Below are 18937 nucleotides of genomic sequence, written 5' to 3'. Positions count from 1 at the left end.
ACTTTGCCCAATTGCGATGTCACTCAAAAACGTTACTTCTGGCGTGTCTATGTCACAAGTGTATGTACAATTGGATATTAAAATACATTCAAATAAAACATAACTCAGTTAAAAGATTTACAGGTTCGAAAGAGAATGTTCTCGCCATTTGTTTTTATACTTGTCATATTGTTTACAGTACGTATAATACAAATTATATTTTATCTTACGACCGCACGTTTTCCTTTGCAATTGATAAAATGTAAAAAAAGGCTGTAGATTGTTAGTAATTATTTAATTTTGGTACAAATTATATATCAGATTCAAATACTAAAAAATAATTATTATTCTATACAAATATTTGTAGAGGGTTCAGGTATTACAAGAAAATGTATTGATTTATCCAAAAATAAATGAATGTAAAGTAAATATCATTTGTATTTTTTGTGTTTTGTGGGAAAATAGAAATGATCGAATAATTTAAACTTTTTTTTAACTTAACTTGGGTTTATGTGTTAAGATTGTAAGCGAGGCAAAATTTAACTTTAATTTGATCAACCTCAAACTTGTAAGACATTTTACGTTGCAAAGAATGTCCAGGAATAGCTCACGCGATGTTAAATTGTAATAATTTACTCAATGGATTTTGTGGGCTAATATAGTAATAAAATTGGGTTTTGTAAGCGAATGCTAAGTTTTATTTTTATCTTAATACCCAAAGTAACAGTGGGTAAACCTCCAAGTAGGGGAGACTAGCTACCGTTACATAAGTATATGAGAAAACTAAACACATAAACACATAGATAAATCCCCAATTGTGAAAGTCAAACAGTAATAAAATGGATCGAAATAAAAATCCTTAAACAATGAATAAAAGAATTAAATCAATAGTTGCTAATCAATAGCTACTAAAAGCTTTAAAGTCCTACAGAAGTTAGATGTCGTTGGTTCGCCAAATATAAAACTATTGTTACACATTATGCATATTTAGATGGAAGAGTTCTTTTCCAGGCAGTGTTCTCCTCACCAGGGGATGAGTGTGAGGACGGCTACAGGGGTTGTAATGACTGCGATAATCAGCAAACTAGCAATGCAAGTATTGATAAGTTAGCCTGTATCTGCACATGCAGAAAAATCATACGAAAAACAGAGCATAAGTAAACGATAAAAAAAATAAAAAAATAAATATACAACCTCATGCAGCTTTGTGTGTAATACTGAAAACGCATATCTCAAAAACAGTTTTGCCAATATTGTATCAGAACTAAGTAAATAATCTAATTTTAAATTATAGTTTGTTATGATTGATCTATCCAATGTCAAACGGTGACACCAACAAAGTAAGTTCACCACCTAAAATTCCAACTTGAACATACAATTTAAGTTTGCTTTTGCATAAAGTTTGTCAAGTCGGTACGACGACTTATTTTATTTTACGATGTTTTACGACAAAAAATGTATCATACATTAGCCTAAGTGTGTTTCTGATGTATGAGTTGCCCAACTAAAGTGGTTTATCAATTTACCCACGAATTTGAAACTTATAACTGTTTAGAATTTCAAACAATCAAATACATTTCCGATACATTATTTTTCACGATCAGATGAAACGGTAGTGTATTCATATACTGTAAATACAACATAAAATAACATAATGTCTCTTCTCATTACATACATATGAGATTATACGCTCAGTGACGTCAATATGGCCTTGACTGAGACAAAGTAGTGCCACCGTGTATTTAACTTAAATTTAACAAATTTAACCTAAGTTTTCTTGTTGCAATCACTTACACCATTTTTATCTTTCTTTAGAATGACCAAGAGCCATGCTTAGTGTCGTGTTATTGTAACAATGACGAAAAGGGTCCGGTCTGTGTGAAGAGAGCGCCTCGTATATATTCAATGGCGCCTCCAAACCATTCATACCTCGGCCCATACGGAGGAGGCTATAATGGGCACTCAGTAGAGATAGGAGGAGCCGCGAAGGGAGCAGCAGTAATGGGAGCAGCAGCGGGAGCAGCGGCATTTGGAGCACCAACTAATAATTACCACAAGAGTGAACCACAAAACCCTCTACCACAACCACAAAAGTCACAAACATATCAGACTAGTAAGTAGACATACATTTAAATCTCCATTTTCTCGAGATTTTCTAAGTATAGCAGTGCCTAGTGTCTGGTTGAAACTAATTCCCAAAATATTTGTATATCTATGAGATAGGTAGTAGGTAAGCAAGTGTTCTTTTAGATTACTTAGATTTCATGAAAAAGGTTGGAGGAAGTTTTTTGTGTTATTGGTCGGAATCGGTAAAGAAATTAGGTAGACGTAATAAGTAAGCTAAAATGTAGAACAAAACTGTTTTCAAATACCAATAATGAAGTATTTTTACGATTTTACCAAGTTTTCCTTTTAACGCTAATTTTCCCCCCCATATTCAAGCCTTTTGTAAAAGTCATAATGAAAATGAAACATGTAAAACAAACTGGTTGAAGAACAGTTATTTTCGGGATTTCACATGGGACCTTTTAAACATACGTCTAAACAATTCAAGGACTCTATAAGATAAGACTCTATTATGCTCACATCTCCTATCACGCCAGAAATGTAGTAGGCCCTGTGGGAGTAGGAAAACTCGATCAAGTTCAAATAAGTGCGATAGTAAGAGGCTAGAGTCGAAAGAGCAGAAGATGTTTTAGTGGGGTTTTAGTGGGTCTTTAACTCCTAGTCCCCACACTACAGTCTGACTACCTTGTGTGTAAACGTATCTCTTATCACACCCCACACACGATCACCCACACACTCTCTCTCTTTCTCTCCCCCTCTCTTTCTACCAAAAATGCTTTATTTCATATAATATAAAACCGTTTCTTCGCATAGCTGGCTGCAACTGGTGCATGAGGCAAAGTTGTAATCCTGGAGCGTGCAAAGAAGCTAAGACCTTCAACCCAACGAAAGACGCTGAACGTATCAGAAACGCCGTGGAGGGACTGGGAACTACGGAATCAGAGTTGATAGATATCCTGATCCATAGATCGGAGGACCAGTTGGAGGAGATAAGAAAAGCATACCAAAAACTTGGCCATGTAATGGACAAGGACATTGATGAGGATACTAAATGGAAAATCAAGGTCGGTGTTAGCGCAATTGATTCGTCGAAATGATAATTATATGAAAGCATTACAGTAATGCCGAAGAAAAGTGTAATTTTAGAGTTGGGAATATTTATTCTACTTACTTATACTGATAAGAACAACGTAGCTTCATCATTGTGAAAGGGCTCCACAAAAAAACTTTTAATTACCTCAGAAAGCATAATATGAATTTGGTATTAGTTATTAGGTGGGTAGTTTATCAGGGAACATCTCTAAATAAATGAGAAATATTACCATCCGAACCACTTTTTCGTGAGGTAAAATTATTGCGTCCATTTATTTTTAATTGGATTTAAATTGATGCCTTTGAAATACTTGGAATTGATAATTAATTGAATAAACCACTCTTGACTGTCATCCGATTCCTCATAATCAAATTATATAAATTCATCTTCGATCTTGTCGAGGTTTTAAGTCAACTGTTAATCAATTATCCCATTATATTATATCATTACTCTGGGCTCAGAATTAAAGCAATGTATTCCCTCAAAATTTAGAGTATCACTCATGCGAGTGAGAATCACTCATTTAGAGTATCAGTTTTGTATTTTTTGAGAAAAATGTATTATATGATAATCATACTTATTGTAGGAAATAAACTTGTATGCTATTAAAATCGAGTTTTCCCTACTATTACTATAAACTACAAGAAATAAATATTTTACTGATACAATACTGAATAATCTGAATAAAAACTGTTTACACAATTCTCACAATGTACAAAGCAACTGGTCCAGAACAATAGGGAATTTAAAAAGATCAGCTGTTTAAAAAAGGCAAAAGACAAAATGGACCAACTACTAATTCCAACATTCCCACCAAGTTTATGGAAAGTTAACACTGGAAATGAACTTAAAAAATGCGTTGGAACAAGTTTAAGTTATAATTTCTCATTGTTATTGTGATAAATTGTGTTCGCAGGATCTTTTTCAAGATTTACTCAAAACTCGTCCAGAATTCTACGCAGACAAGCTAAAAGAAGCGTTTGAAGATAAGAAGTCAAGTGCTATTCTGATGATTCTTACCTCATTGCCACCTTGTGCCATTCTAGAAATCGGATCAGCGTATAATAAGAGACATGATACTGACATTTTCAAAGCTGCCAAAAACGCAGCAATGAATGATTACGAAAAGTTCCTTATTGAACTTATCAAAGCGGACCGAGACCCTGAAGGTCCGGTAGATATAGAAAAAGCAAAGAAAGACGCTGAGCTACTACAGAGAAGTGAATCCGAACATAGGATGATTGCAGACGGAGATGCCTTTATTGAAGTGTTTACGAAGAGATCTTATGCTCATATTAGACAGGTAACGTTTTAAACAGATTTAATATCCTTCGATCAAAATTACGTGTATCATGCAGTAATTTTGACCCTATAGTCAACAACAAAAGTTATTATCATCCCTGTTGGACTAAAAATAGGGCACTAAGAAAATTTAACACATTTGGACCAAAAAAGGTAAAAGCAGACAGTCTAAAGACTGTTGGACAAATGTGAAACTTTGTATACGTTCAAAATTTGGCCAAATGTTGAAGTGTGATGTGAACGGTTCGTTACTGTCTTTTGTCACAGTATCGGGGCCTAATCTATGCATCTATGTATTTCCTTTCTCTACCTATTCCTCACGATTCTCAGGTCTCCTTCCATCTCACTAATGTTATTCAAAACTGCTGGAAATGCTCTTTCTTTTTTTAAGCTTTCATTGGCTTGCCGTAAGAAGACTCTCTTGTCCATCCTATATTGGCTTTATAGTGCTATTTCCCCAGCTTCTTTGTAATATCATAGAGACCCTTGTTATGACCCGCATTGGCCGCATCTTGTGCCAACGTTGCAAACTCTTCTGCAAACACTCTATTTTCGCTTCTCACATTTCTTTTCACGAGAAAATTTTTCTACAAGTATTCTACTGCGGCAAGTGCTTTTGGGTTCTAGCATGGTTTTACTTGGCATTCTTTTCTCTTCTCGTTTTCATTTCACTCCACGTGTCATCAGAAATACGGAATTTGTCTCTGAGTATTCTGCACGGCCAAGTGCTTTTGGGCTCTAGCACTTTTAAATTTGTCTTTTTTCTCTTCTAGTTTTTATTTCGTTCCCCGTGTCATGCTGTAAGAGATACACTCCTTACAGCCATATTCCTGAACAACTACCTCATAGCACCTACCACAACCTGATTGAAGAATTACCAATGCCCTAAACACTACATTCATCCAAATCCGCTAAAACCTCAAATCTATGTTGTAGGTTGATAGAAAATAGTTCCCTTACCCCCTTCATTTCTGAGCCTATATGCAGCTTAGTTCCTTGACCTGCCTTCTTGGTAGTTGCTTTTGTGAGGCGTACCCGTTGCAACCATAAGATGGTGGCCCGTTCCAGCGTCAGCTTTACACTTGTTTTGACATTCAATAGAGATATTTTATATCTTAGACCTATAGAAAAAAGGTCGATATGATATTCTGTTTGTTGATCTGTAAAAACCCAGGTCACCTTGTGGCACAGTCTATGAGGGAAAGGGGATCTCCAATTACCAACTCAAAGTTTTCACAGGTTTCTATAAATAACTCTCCATTTTCGTTTGTAACACTATGCCTGCCCATCACACACACACACACACACTCTCTCTTTCTCTGTCTTCCCCCCCCTCTCTCTCTGTCATTATTGTCATATCCAATCATTGCATTGAAGTGTTCTATCATCATTACGATATCCCTCTTTTTAGTTTTTGCCAATTTTGCTTCAAGTAGAAGAGGTCATTTTCCTCATGGTCTGCTGCAAGTATTGAGACATAACACTAAACAACGGTTACTGGCCTCTTGTTTGAAACGTCCTGTTATCCCATCACTGACAGGTGTCCATTCCACCATGCTATCTTTTTTGCTTTTCGGTTTAAGAATATTCACACTCCACTAACATGCACCTCATTATCCTTTTTGCCAGAATGTGTTGTAAAATTCTTATAAGGAGATAGTTTTATGCGTTGATGTGTTTCACACATTGTTTCACAGGTACACACCTACTAACCCTATAGTGCCACTGCCAAATAAGGTTTACAGTTTGGTATAAATACTTCATAAGGCTAAGCTCTTCACGAGGAAGCAAAAACTTTACGCTCTAAACAATTTAGTACATAATTAAATATATTTTTCTTCTAGGTCAAAACGGAGTATGAACGTATGGGCTTTGGTGATTTTAATAGTGAAATGGCTAAGAAATCAGGAGATCCCATGGTCAAAAAAGGCTTAACAATAATACTGAATAACATCGAGGACCAACAAAAATACTTCGCGAACATGATACAAGACGCTATTGATTCAATAAATGTGTTTGAATTAAAGGTAAGACATCATTTAGAAAAAAAATGGGTATTACATTTTATTAAGTACTAGCCGGCCCGACAGACGTAGTCCTGTCCTAATGTGGTTTTATGTCAAATGATCGTTCATTTTCAAGATGAGCTCGTTCGCATGGCTCAATCACGTCCTGGATGAAGTTCGTTCGCTACGCTCACTCACCTTAAGGCTGCAGCTCGTTCGCTGCGCTCACTTGCCTTCAGGTTAGCTCGTTCGCTACGCTACCTCGCCTCCAGGTTGATGTTCGCTCGCTACGCTTACTCACTTTTTGGTTACAAATTAGCTGTTGTCATAAATAAAAAAAAAAATAATACTGCTGTACCCTGCTGGTAAACCTATTAACTTTTAATCATCAATAGAATCAAATTGATTAGTTGAACCAGCTGTTAAGATTCTTTAATTACATTTAAATATGAGTACTCATAAGGTTAACATGGGAAACTCCAGAGCCACTGGGGCGGAGCCCTTTTGACAGATCCGCACCAAACCTCACACAAACCATCCTTGAATAATGCCTGAAAGTTTTATTACAATCCGTCGAGCGGTGTTGGAGTCCATAAAGGACAAACAAACAAACAAACAAACAAACAAACAAACAAACAAACAAACATACATACATTGGATTTTAAGATTAATGGCAGCAAAGTTCAGCCAATCAGATACTTATAATTAATTGTCCCCTTTTACAAAAGAGGTTTTCCTTTCTTGTTTTATGAACAGAATTTTAAAGCTACGATTTCAAATGTAATACAAATCAATAGTTGGCTACTTTTTTTATGTGTAACCTCTCAATTTTTAGGTTAAAAACTAATCTTTTTGTGTGGTTTTGAGTCAGTTCCATTTTGTTTACATTCAATGTACAGTCCGAACCTTTTTTGTATCCAACAGTCCAAACCGTGTTTTCCTTACTACTTGTACTTGGTAAGGGCAAACAACTTCTACTAATGAAAAACTAGTCCTATTTCACAGCAATTAGTATGATTTCGTTTCGCTTTGCTTCTAAAATCCGATTCTATTTTTATACATTTTAAAGCTTAAAGATTATAGCCTACAAATTTTAGATTTGACAATGTGTTAGTGATTGTTATTGTGATTCAAAGAAGAATAAACATTTTTTCACTATGTTGAAGGACAATGAAATGCTGGTTCTAATATTGAGGGGAAGATGTGGCCTGGACTTGGGAGATATTCTGAAGACTTACGCGTCCCACCACGAGAAAAGTATTATAGAAAAACTCAAGCAAAGATCCTGGGGAGACTACGAGGATGCCCTTGTGCAGATGTGTCAAGAGCAAAAAGTGTAAAAGTGATATATTAGCTCAATAAAGTATTTGGAACGAACAGTATTGTATAGCTCGTGTCAAATAGTATTTTGTATACACCTGTGCTAAAACCACGAAACACTTCAAACCACGTCTGAAAAACTGAGTATAAAAGATTTCTAATCTTTATATAAGTCATCTTGATTGTCAGCTGTGAAGGATGGTTTCAAGTCATTACAGTACAATATCTGTGGAGACATTATGGTTTCATTGAATATATACAAAAAGTTTGCAGCATAAGAGTAATAAAATAAACACTTTGAAACATATGCGATCGTTCACTAGCGTCGATATTTAAACTATAAATTAATTTGTATAAGATAAGAAATTTAATTCGTAAACGTTCTCAAAAAGCATAGAAATGCATATGGTATTTTAAATTAGATTAATTTTGTTTGGGCAATCAGAACACAGGCCAAATAGTTTTCTCACGTTATTAAAAATAAAAGTTATATTTTTCCATCACTTAAATTAGTAACCAAGGTTTGAGTTATTGAGTAAGCTTGAGTAAGCTAATGACATAACCTTCTTGGCTTTCGGAAGAGGACATACCAGAAATAGAAATGCAAATCGGTTGATCAGAACTTTACCTGAACAGGAGATAAACAAACTTTTAACACCCAACTCTTCGGCTTAAGCCGCTTAACCTTATAAATTCAAATCGTGAGATTTAATTCTCACCTTACTTAATCAAACTATTTAATAGTGTAATCGTTTATTAATTGTATGACCATATTAGTAGGGCATAGTGAGTGAGCTTTTTTGTCAAGCCCATAGGAAAGAATGAATACTTGTTTTTCTTCCAGTTTTTATGGACCTCAGTACAAATCTCAACTAAGAGAAAGCCACGAATTGCGGTCTTTTTCGTATTTATCATTGATATTTCTCATCTTTAATTGACAGGTCAGTTGTAATAGACTTACGAAGGTAAATCAGTCAGAAAATCCTTCCATCAAATAATGTTTACCATAATGAAAAGGTTTTTCCATAGCAAATAATTATTTGGATTCGGTTAACAATATACATTCTGAGAATTTATACAGGCACTTCAAATATGTAGCAGAGCATTATTAATCATAAAACTTAATTTATCATGATAAGATTTGATTGAGTTAGATTCGCAAGCTATGTCTTGTGCTTAACGAGTAAGCATAAAGTGATATTTTCACTTTAATTATATGCCTAGACGAATGGCTTTAGAGGGTAAACCTACATATTTCGCTTTCTTTTAAACAAGAAACGTATATTATATAGTTTAGACAAATTTACCCCATAAATCAACTTGTAACTGGTACAAAAATAATCAGAAATAGACTCGAATCGTGTTGTTTATAGGAGTAAAACCGTAGATTTCGCTGTCCCCAGAGGCCAAAAACACTATTAGATCAAACTTTTATGTACATTGTGTAAATTAAGTATTGAAACAAATTTGTATTCTTTAAACCGAAATAGATAGAAATATTATGTTTGTGGCATTAAATGTTAACAAAGGATCCGCAATTTTTTACATCAAATATATTTTCTAGCCCCCCTGACAGGGTAAAGGGTAGCAGGTGACTTATTTGTTTCAAGCATCAACCCCTATTGAGTAACCCCTCATTTTGGAGGGTTTATCATAATAAATACAATGATTAACACCCCTAGCCGAAATGGCAGGTATTCCAAAATTTGATTTATGTGAAAAAGCACAAATTCTACAAATATAGAAACAAATCTGTATTTTTTTAAACCGAAATAGAAGATGTTTGTGGAATTGGTTGTTAACAAAGGTTCCACAAAAAAATAAGTCACACCCTATTCCCTACCCTGACTGGGGGGTTATTTTTTATGTAAACAATTGCGGATCCTTTATTAAAAATCATTGCCTCAAACAGAATATTTATATCTATTTCGGTTAAAACAATACAGATTTGTTTCAATACTTAATTTACACACTGCATGTGTGTTTCTGTAAACAGGATATTACACGGTTGAAGATTTTTCCAAACAATTTTGTTTTTATAACAATTTTGTTGCAATATACTAGTTCAACCTGACTGACCCTTTTCTATGAATTTCCTGATGACCATGTTACCTCTGATGATCGCTCTTGCTTTCTTGGTATTTCTACTATAGCACTTTCACATCATTAGGTCTCTATAGAAATAACCATCTCTATATTTACACCCCCAAGTTTATAGCACGATATCAACTTCCTTTGTTGCTGAATTCTGTATGTTTAGCAAGAGACATCTTCGTGGTCTCATTGTTTTTACGTTTATGAAATACGGAAATTATGTTCTTACAGTATTATAGATCTATAGTTTCTAGTTACTAATTGAAATAAACAACAAAATAGCTCATTTTCTAATTCATATGTTTTTGAAAATGAGTAAAGAACAACAGAGCTTGTAAGGTACAATACCAATGAGTGATGACAATCCATTATGTTGTAATGTTTTCCAGGTTATTGTTTAACAGGAAACTCCTTCTAACATCGATTGCTCAACAAATAACATCTTTATCCACCAATATCTGTGGCCTTCGTTCATTTCATTTTATCACTGTAACTAAATTTTGGTATATCTCGATGTAAATTACATCCCTATTACGATTAACTACTGTAAATACAATGCATATCTATATACTCACTCAAAAAAGTACAAATAATTATTGCATCTTTCATTCTCGTTATAATGCGATTGTTTGTAGCTACCCTCCACAATCACTTTCTCTTCATATCTATATCTATAAAAGAGGAACTATGTATGTATGTATGTATACACGTTATGGACTCCGAAATCGCTCGACAGATTGATTTCAGACATTATTAAACATCTTTCAAGGATGGTTTGTGTGAAGTTTGGTGCAGATCCGTCTGCAGAGCTTCGCCCCAGAGGGTTTTAAGTGGGCCAATGCCAGACTTTTTTAACTACAATTTTCACAATGTAAATATTATAATTTTAAAGCAAATGTTTACAAAACCTGTGTTTGAATATAATCACAACATTATTAGTCATGATTTGAAAGAGTGCCACAATGTTTCCACAGACTGCAGCACAGAAAACTATTTTACTTTTGAATTATTCAAAATATATTAAACCCCAATTGCAGCACACCTGTGCACTCAACAACGTTTAAATTCTCCAATGTTAAATATGTAAATATAAAAACCATTAATATGAAGTTTAGAGCAGTCTCATTTCATAATCAGTATTTCAGTTGCGGGCAGAAAACGTGAAGTTTATTCCATCCATTTCGGCTAATGAGGTTTAAAGGTACTGTTCCTACTAATACAAAGAAAACTTACTGTTCCTAGTAATACTAGGTTTTCTTTGTGTGCAACCTGTTCCTAAACAGTTATAAAAGTAACTGGATTAGGAACGTAATATGGTGCCATTTCGAACGAATCGAAAATCGTTGGAATAGCCTCTGCATTTTTTTAAATGGTACACCACCTATCGCTTACACGTTCGTCTAGCTTGAAGGATGAAATTTATATAGTTAAATTCTACATGAACTACTATTTAGTGCGATATAAATATAATTTAATTTGTGCCAGTGTATAAATTATTAATAAAGGAAAATATAAAAGGGAACACTATATATGACTATGTATATGGGGGGGAACTTCTATATGAACATAAAAAGTAAGTAAGCGGGGATTTTTTTGATTTTTCGGTCAGAAAAAAACTTGCAGTGGGAAAAGTATAAAGAATTAGATTTTCCTCAATTTTGTATTCAAATATTTTCTCATAAGACTTTTAGTTTGTCACTAATAGGGACGAGAATCATGCCCATGGGTCGGGAGCGAACCCAAGTTCATGCTTGGTTGCAAGTTCTCGTGCTAATCACGGTCGGTTGACCTGTCAGTTCTAGGTTGGTGTCGAACGCTTCCGCATCATACCTTGCATAGGCAATCTGTTCATAGGCAACTTGTTTGGAAATGAAGTGCCACAATAATTATGGTCAGTTTTGAAAATTTTGCCCTTAGGGGTAGCGTGGGTAGGGGGCAGCTCAAAATTTTCAAATAGCAAGTATAGTCGAGTTTGGTATCATTTTACAGGTCTTGACGTAACATAACAAATAACATAAAGAAAATAGAAATCGGACCATTAATAACAAAATGGCAGCTAAAAATGATTGAGGCAACGGTTATTTAAATAAACTTTGAACTGCCATTTTGTTATTAATGGTTCGATTTCTATTTTCTTTATGTTAATTGTTATTCACTTGCTATTTGAAAACTTTGAGCAACCCCCTACCCCCGCTACCCATAAGGGCAAAATTTTTAAAACTGACCATAATTATTTTAGCCCTTTATATCCAAACAAGTTGCCTGCAAACCGATTTCAAATATCTGAAATAGTTAAAAAGTTAAAGAGGGTGTAAGTTAATATTTTTGCCACCCTCATGGTTATTTGGATTTGAAACGTTTTAGGGCTCAATTTTGTTATTAGTGAGCCGATTTTAGTTTTCTTTATGTCAATGTTTATGTTTCGTCAAGACCTGTAAAATGTTACCAAACTCAACAATACTTGTCTTTTGAAAATTTTGAGCTACCCCCTACACCCGCCACCCCTAAGGGCAAAATTTTCAAAATTGGCCATAATTATTGTAGCCCATCATATCTAAGAAGGTTGCCGCAAACCGATTTCAAATATCTCAAATGGTTGAAAAGTTAAGTGGTGGTGCAAGTTACTTTTCAGCCACAATGTATATCCTTCAGTATATACTCTACACAAACAAAGACAGTCTCCGTTACACTTGTGTTGTATTTCATACATAACAGACACGAGATACTCAGATATTCTCTACACAAACAAAGACAGCCTCTGTTACACTTGTGTTGTATTTCATACATAACAGACACGAGATACTCAGATATTCTCTACACAAACAAAGACAGCCTCTGTTACACTTGTGTTGTATTTCATACATAACAGACACGAGATACTCAGATATTCTCTACACAAACAAAGACAGCCTCTGTTACGCTTGTGTTGTATTTCATACATAACAGACACGAGATACTCAGATATTCTATACACAAACAAAGGCAGCCTCTGTTACACTTGTGTTGTATTTCATACATAACAGACACGAGATACTCAGATATTCTATACACAAACAAAGACAGCCTCTGTTACACTTGTGTTGTATTTCATACATAACAGACACGAGATACTAAGATATTCTCTACACAAACAAAGACAGCCTCTGTTACACTTGTGTTGTATTTCATACATAACAGACACGAGATACTCAGATATTCTCTACACAAACAAAGACAGTCTCTGTTACACTTGTGTTGTATTTCATACATAACAGACACGAGATACTAAGATATTCCCTACACAAACAAAGACAGCCTCTCTTACACTTGTGTTGTATTTCATACATAACAGACACGAGATACTAAGATATTCCCTACACAAACAAAGACAGTCTCTGTTACACTTGTGTTGTATTTCATACATAACAGACACGAGATACTAAGATATTCCCTACACAAACAAAGACAGCCTCTCTTACACTTGTGTTGTATTTCATAAATAACAGACACGAGATACTCAGGAGGATAATGATAATGATTAATTTTAGTTAATGTTAAGACTGTGGCTTTGCAAACGAAATTACAACGTGTACAGAACTATCGTATCCCATCAGAAAAATAAGATTTCTTTATAAATCAACAATAAATCTTGGAATAATTCAATTTAACTTGCAAATGATTTCACATTTTAGCGTAAAAAAGCGCAATTGATGCCCGCTCTGGTACGTCCACTCGTCCATGCCTCGCATTCCTTATCACAGAACGACTGTTTATAATAGATCATTTTTAATAACAGCATGCCGCCTATGGAACCCCATAACTTTTCCCATCAAATCCATAGAAAACCCCGATCTCGACTAATGATGGCGCTGAAAGAATATTACCTCAACCGGATGGCCGTAGCTTAGCGGGATGGCGTGCATTAGGCCTGGAAACAGCAGAGGTCATATGCGTGTGTGTCTGTTCGTTAGAGAATAGAATGAATGTTCTGTTATTTTATTACTTGATATTTACCTCATTTGTTATTGTTTTATTATAGGATAACTGTAGAAAGAGGAGCATGATGTATATTCACCAAAATAAAGAAAAATAATTATTTCATTTCAAGGTTTTTGTGAAAGGACAGCAATTGATAATTTATTAACATTTTCATTTTAGGTAGTCTATATTATAGTTGTATTGTAGTTTTAGGCACAATGATAATATCCTCAAACAATCATTACTGGTTCTCTTATTGATGGCAATTGGCTATGTAATGGCTGTTTAGCTCATCCGCTTTTACAATTTATTTCTATTCAAGTCCATGTCCAAATCCAAATGCTACGATGTTTACAATGGATCTTTGTAACTGATGTCGAATGACTTTTCAAGTCCTTTGAAATACCGTCGTTATTTTCTTTTACAAATCACTTATCAAAACAACGTTTTAATTTATTTAATAAAATAACTAGAATTTAGTTGTTGATGTTAAACACCCATATACGAAGACAGGTGTTGTATGAAGACAATCGATCTACAAAATAGGGGTTGTTGCATGGACAACTTTATTTCCTTACATGATAATGATTGTAAATTGTAGGGTTTTTCGACTTTATTCAATAAATTTTTACTGATTCATAATAAATTTACAACATTATAACTAATATTACGATAATGTGTTTAAACGAATTTTAAAATGTGGTCAAATTTATGCTTGACTGGATTCAGAACCATTCGGTATTAATTCCGTTCAGAATATAAATTATTAATTGCTGATTGAAAAGAAACCATTCATTCGAATATAATGTCACAGAGATTCAAGCATTTTTGAAATCGCCACAAGTTCATTCATTGATTAGCATTATTGTTAATCATTTTATATCTGTTTTGTCATTACTTTTACATTTTTGTAATTTTGCTAGTGGTGTAATTGTCTTGAATGGCCTAACTAAAAATATATGTGGTTTTAAGCTTGCTTAACTTTAATAGCACATGTTTCAACGAATAATATTATAGTATATTTCGTACCTAGGGCAAAAAACGAGGTTTTGCTGGCTCGAGATAGTTTTTAAGTTCGAGACGAAGTCGATCGAGAGCTGCAAAACCATTTTCGCTCCGTGTTACGAACGCTATTTTTCACCACACTACTACTATTCACAATAATAATAATGAAAACTGATAGTCAGCGCAACTTTAAGGTTATTTGAAGAAGTAATTTCAGGAATCAGCAAAAAAAAATAATAAACAGTTGCTAGGCAACGGTGAATTCAAAAAGCATTGAATTCTATTTCAATGCTATGGATATTGTTTTTCACCACACTATGATGTTTTTGGCTGTATTACATACGTTAATTTGTGGCCGAAAGTTGCGTTTTGCTGGCCATGCCAGTTGTCATCGTAATTTGGGGACCGAGCAGGTTTTTACATCCCGGGGCCGCAAAATCAGCTGTCCACTTGCATATTAATTACACAAACAATATCCATAGCATTGAAATAGAATTGTTTTATTTTCACCGTTGCCTAGAAACTGTTTATTATTATTTTTGCTGATTCCTGAAATTACTTCTTCACATAACCTTAAAGTTGCGTTGACTATCAGTTTTCATGATTATTATTGTGAACAGTAGTAGTGTGGTGAAAAATAGTGTTCGTACCACGGACCGATAATGGTTTTCGGCCCTAGGTACGAAATATACCTCAGGTACCATATAATCTTAATGTCATCTTATTATGTTTTTACATTATAAGAATATAATATATTGCAGCAAATATAGATAAATTCAAATGTTTCCTTTTTTATTTATAGCCATGGTTTATTTTAAAATATGTAATTTGTCGGATGTTGTGAAAAAAACTCTATGCAAAACTACTTTATGCAATTCTTCTCCATACTGGAATAATCAGGGGAAAAATTATTTTACATCTGTAAAAACAGGAGTTTGGAGTTTCCAACTCATCTGCATCCCAAGGTCGCGTCCCGTCGTCCTGTAATCCAGCTACTAGTCGTTCACGAACTGTGGATATTTATATAGGCATGCACTGTGGATGCGATACTCCCTGGTGTGGATTAACGTCCACACGAGTGAGTACTACGACTAACCGCAGTACTATCCTAACAATTAGACCAATTCGTATATACCGAGGCAAAAATGTGGTTCGGATTCCACTACAAACTGTAGGTCTTTTAGGTTGCCATTAGCTGTATGGACTATTAATTAACAGCTGTGTCTAAGGAATGTCGGCCTTAGTCACTAACAAGACTACCAGATCGTGCCACTCATCCTACACTCAGCTCCATTCATACTTGGCTTAAAATGCCTACTTTGTATGGTCGCCATTTAATAAGAAAGTATTAAAGTATTCAAAGTATTTAAATTATTTAAGTAATTTAAAATTGATTGGAGTTTGAATATTATTTATGTTTAGATGGTTTGGTCAAATAAAGTTTATCAAACAAAAAAGAGTCGTCGCATTGCATTAAATTTTAAACACAGGTTCTCAAGGAATAAATGTTATATAATATAAACATTGTGGTAGAATATTGTGATGTTATAGTTTAAAATGTACAAAATTATATATTGTAGTAAATTTGATAAATTATGATTGTTTTACAAGCGTGAATAGTTGAAACCATCTCTTGGCAAATCATTTGTATCCTTCAGTCTATTCAGCGTATGAACAAAGAGCATCCGTGTGTTAGGCCGCTATTGTATCATCAGATATTTAATGGAACCACACCATATCTCCTTACTTAGTATAGTAGCACGTATACAGTTGTATCAGCTTCATAATAATAAATATTTGAGAACCTATATTATATATATTCAGTACATTAAGACAATTTAATCAGAAATGAAAATTACATTTACCTATAATAATTAGTTTTTTTTTCGTTTTGAGGGTTCCATCATTTTAATAATACATACATTCTGCACAGGGGTAAGAGTTGAACTATTTTAATTTGTTTAGAAAGGCCAAAGCGTTGTTTAGAGTGGTGTTTGTCAAATATTCATTAGGTTAAAAATTTACAAACTAAGTTACAACTACTGTGCCATTGTTACACACAGATTTGAGGGAACTCAGTCTAGGGTTGGCAAGGCTTGGAGGATCATGCAATGTATTTTAAGATTTGTTATAATTTGTTATAAAGACACGTTATGGTTGGGCTTCAAATAAAATCTAGCTAGTTTAGTTGAGGAAATAAGCGTCCAGGGGTTTTATGAATACACAAAAAAGCCACACAACAAGTAGGACTTGTTCATATACTTTAAAATATACTCTCTAAAGAAGTTACGAAATATCAGTTAGTTCATAATTGATAATTTATTATGTTTATTTATCCTTTAGTATTTTGCTTACACATGGCTTTTGAGTATACTTTTCCAGCAAAACATAATGGAATTTCTAACCTTTAGGTTGCAAAATTAATCAGTTTAGATACATAGGCTAGACTTGATTGTTCTTCATAGTTTAACACAAAACAGAATTATAACTTACCACAGATAGTCGGGTAATATGACCTTATTTAAAAAAGATCCGTCAAAAATCTCTTGAGAGATTCGTGTACTTGGTCATTATTGCTTATTGGTTGTTATTGGTATTGGTACATTGTTTAATAGTTGCAGAAGAATTCGTGTTATTTCCTATATTCGTGTTACCTAAATAATAATTTGAGAGGATAAATACTCATTGGTGTTTATATACCTAATAAGGGGTCTAATAATGGAGGTTCAACCTAAAAAGGGGGATAAACATAATAATAAAACTATATTTTCAGCACACTACACAGCGCATAGCTGGTTTCTGTTGGGACTCTTTTAGACGAGGCAGTCACAGAAAGGGCTACAGTAAATTAAGCTGGTCTGCGGCGAAGTCAGCTGGATTGCACATCGTTCTAATGTGTGGAACATTTTTTTAAAGCTATAATAAGAGTTTTAGGTCTTTCTACAAAGCTACAGAATAAAATGTTGTGTCATTTAGTGAACTGAATTGTTGGCATTACTGTGATTAAATACATGGGTTGCGTTTTACCCTATAGTTTTACTTGAACAATTTTTAAAATAAATTGTTCCTAACAGAAAAGAATCTTCAAAGTCGTATTGCTGAAAATGTAAAACTTGATTTAATATAATGGATCTGCAGAGAGACAAGATTGTAACATTGTAATATAAAACGAGCGATCGTGCGCGACAGAGGCAAACTTGGATTTCAACCACTTTCATCTCCTCGTATTTACATTTTAAAATTTCTTTATGATTAATATTTTCTGTTTTTCATTGTGATTTATCGTGAGATATTACCTATCTGTTCCAAAATACCTGCGCCACAGCAAATCTGCAGGCTAAGCGATTTTCAATTTGACAAATTGTATTTTAAATGAAACGTTTCCATACCCTATAATGTCTATAATATAAATTGGGCATTTTCATATTCAAAGAGAAAAGGTAAAAAACAAGCTTCTTTCCGCTAAAAAAGTTTCACTGTAGATTTTGCGTAATAAACAGTTTTAAAGTTTAAGCTACTGTGAATTTATCAAGAATTGTAAATTTCATAAGATCTTTGCTGGTGTGAGTTCTACGGTTCTTTTCCTGAAAACAATCTCGATTTGGGTTTAGCTTATTTCTACCAGTCACCAGTTTATCACCTTGCGATTAGAATGTTGATTTTGTTAGAGGTGTAACTTTGTCCAAGCTACCAATTTATTCAATATATATATTTTTGAAATAATCGTTTATTTTTTATATATATTTTCACTCTAAAAAGTCATTCGACTGTATAGTGTATCATTTTACGGTTACGCATCAGTGTGTTTAAACATAATCTCACGAAGCATATTAATTATTGAATTCGTTTGTGAATATAACTCAAGATAAATTAAGTTTTATGTCTAACTATGGTTTGCTAAATTTTCGAAGTACACACCAATTCTCAGAATGCATGCATATTGTTTGCCGAATATATAGATATCTATTTTGTAAATGGAAAAACATTTTCATGATAGAAAAATATTTATTGAAAGGATTTTCCGTCTGATTTACTGTTAACAATTTACTACAACTAAAGTCAATGAAGACTGAGAAATATCAATGACAGGTGCGCAAAAGACCGCAATGCGTGG

At 33.9% G+C, this 18937-nt stretch overlaps 1 protein-coding gene across 1 annotated transcript; it reads left to right on the top strand.

The window, feature by feature from the left end:
* The first annotated feature begins 1892 nt into the window (after positions 1-1892).
* LOC128990274 (annexin A5-like) lies at positions 1893-7836 on the top strand. Its single transcript, XM_054412592.1, has 5 exons — positions 1893-2092; positions 2860-3110; positions 4056-4442; positions 6286-6468; positions 7614-7836. Exons 1-5 carry the CDS (start codon positions 1981-1983, stop codon positions 7785-7787), a joined length of 1107 nt encoding a protein of 368 aa, XP_054268567.1. The 5' UTR covers positions 1893-1980; the 3' UTR covers positions 7788-7836.
* The last annotated feature ends 11101 nt before the right edge of the window (positions 7837-18937 follow it).

The sequence above is a fragment of the Macrosteles quadrilineatus genome, unplaced genomic scaffold (assembly GCF_028750875.1).
Source record: "Macrosteles quadrilineatus isolate MER2022 unplaced genomic scaffold, UCM_ALF_1.0 Scaffold_3__2_contigs__length_128488019, whole genome shotgun sequence".
In the NCBI taxonomy this organism is placed as follows: Eukaryota; Metazoa; Arthropoda; class Insecta; order Hemiptera; family Cicadellidae; genus Macrosteles; species Macrosteles quadrilineatus.
The sequence above is the reverse complement of the archived record's forward strand: the minus strand, read 5'-3'. Positions and strand labels throughout refer to the sequence as shown.

What these genes read in the sequence shown, in the direction of transcription:
- LOC128990274 (XM_054412592.1), top strand. Translation starts at nt 1,981, where the DNA reads ATGGGAGCAGCAGCGGGAGCAGCGGCATTTGGAGCACCAACTAATAAT. An exon ending in ATACTAAATGGAAAATCAAG is followed by an intron (nt 3,111 to 4,055) that starts GTCGGTGTTAGC and finishes TTGTGTTCGCAG; the next exon opens with GATCTTTTTCAAGATTTACT. An exon ending in TAAATGTGTTTGAATTAAAG is followed by an intron (nt 6,469 to 7,613) that starts GTAAGACATCAT and finishes ACTATGTTGAAG; the next exon opens with GACAATGAAATGCTGGTTCT.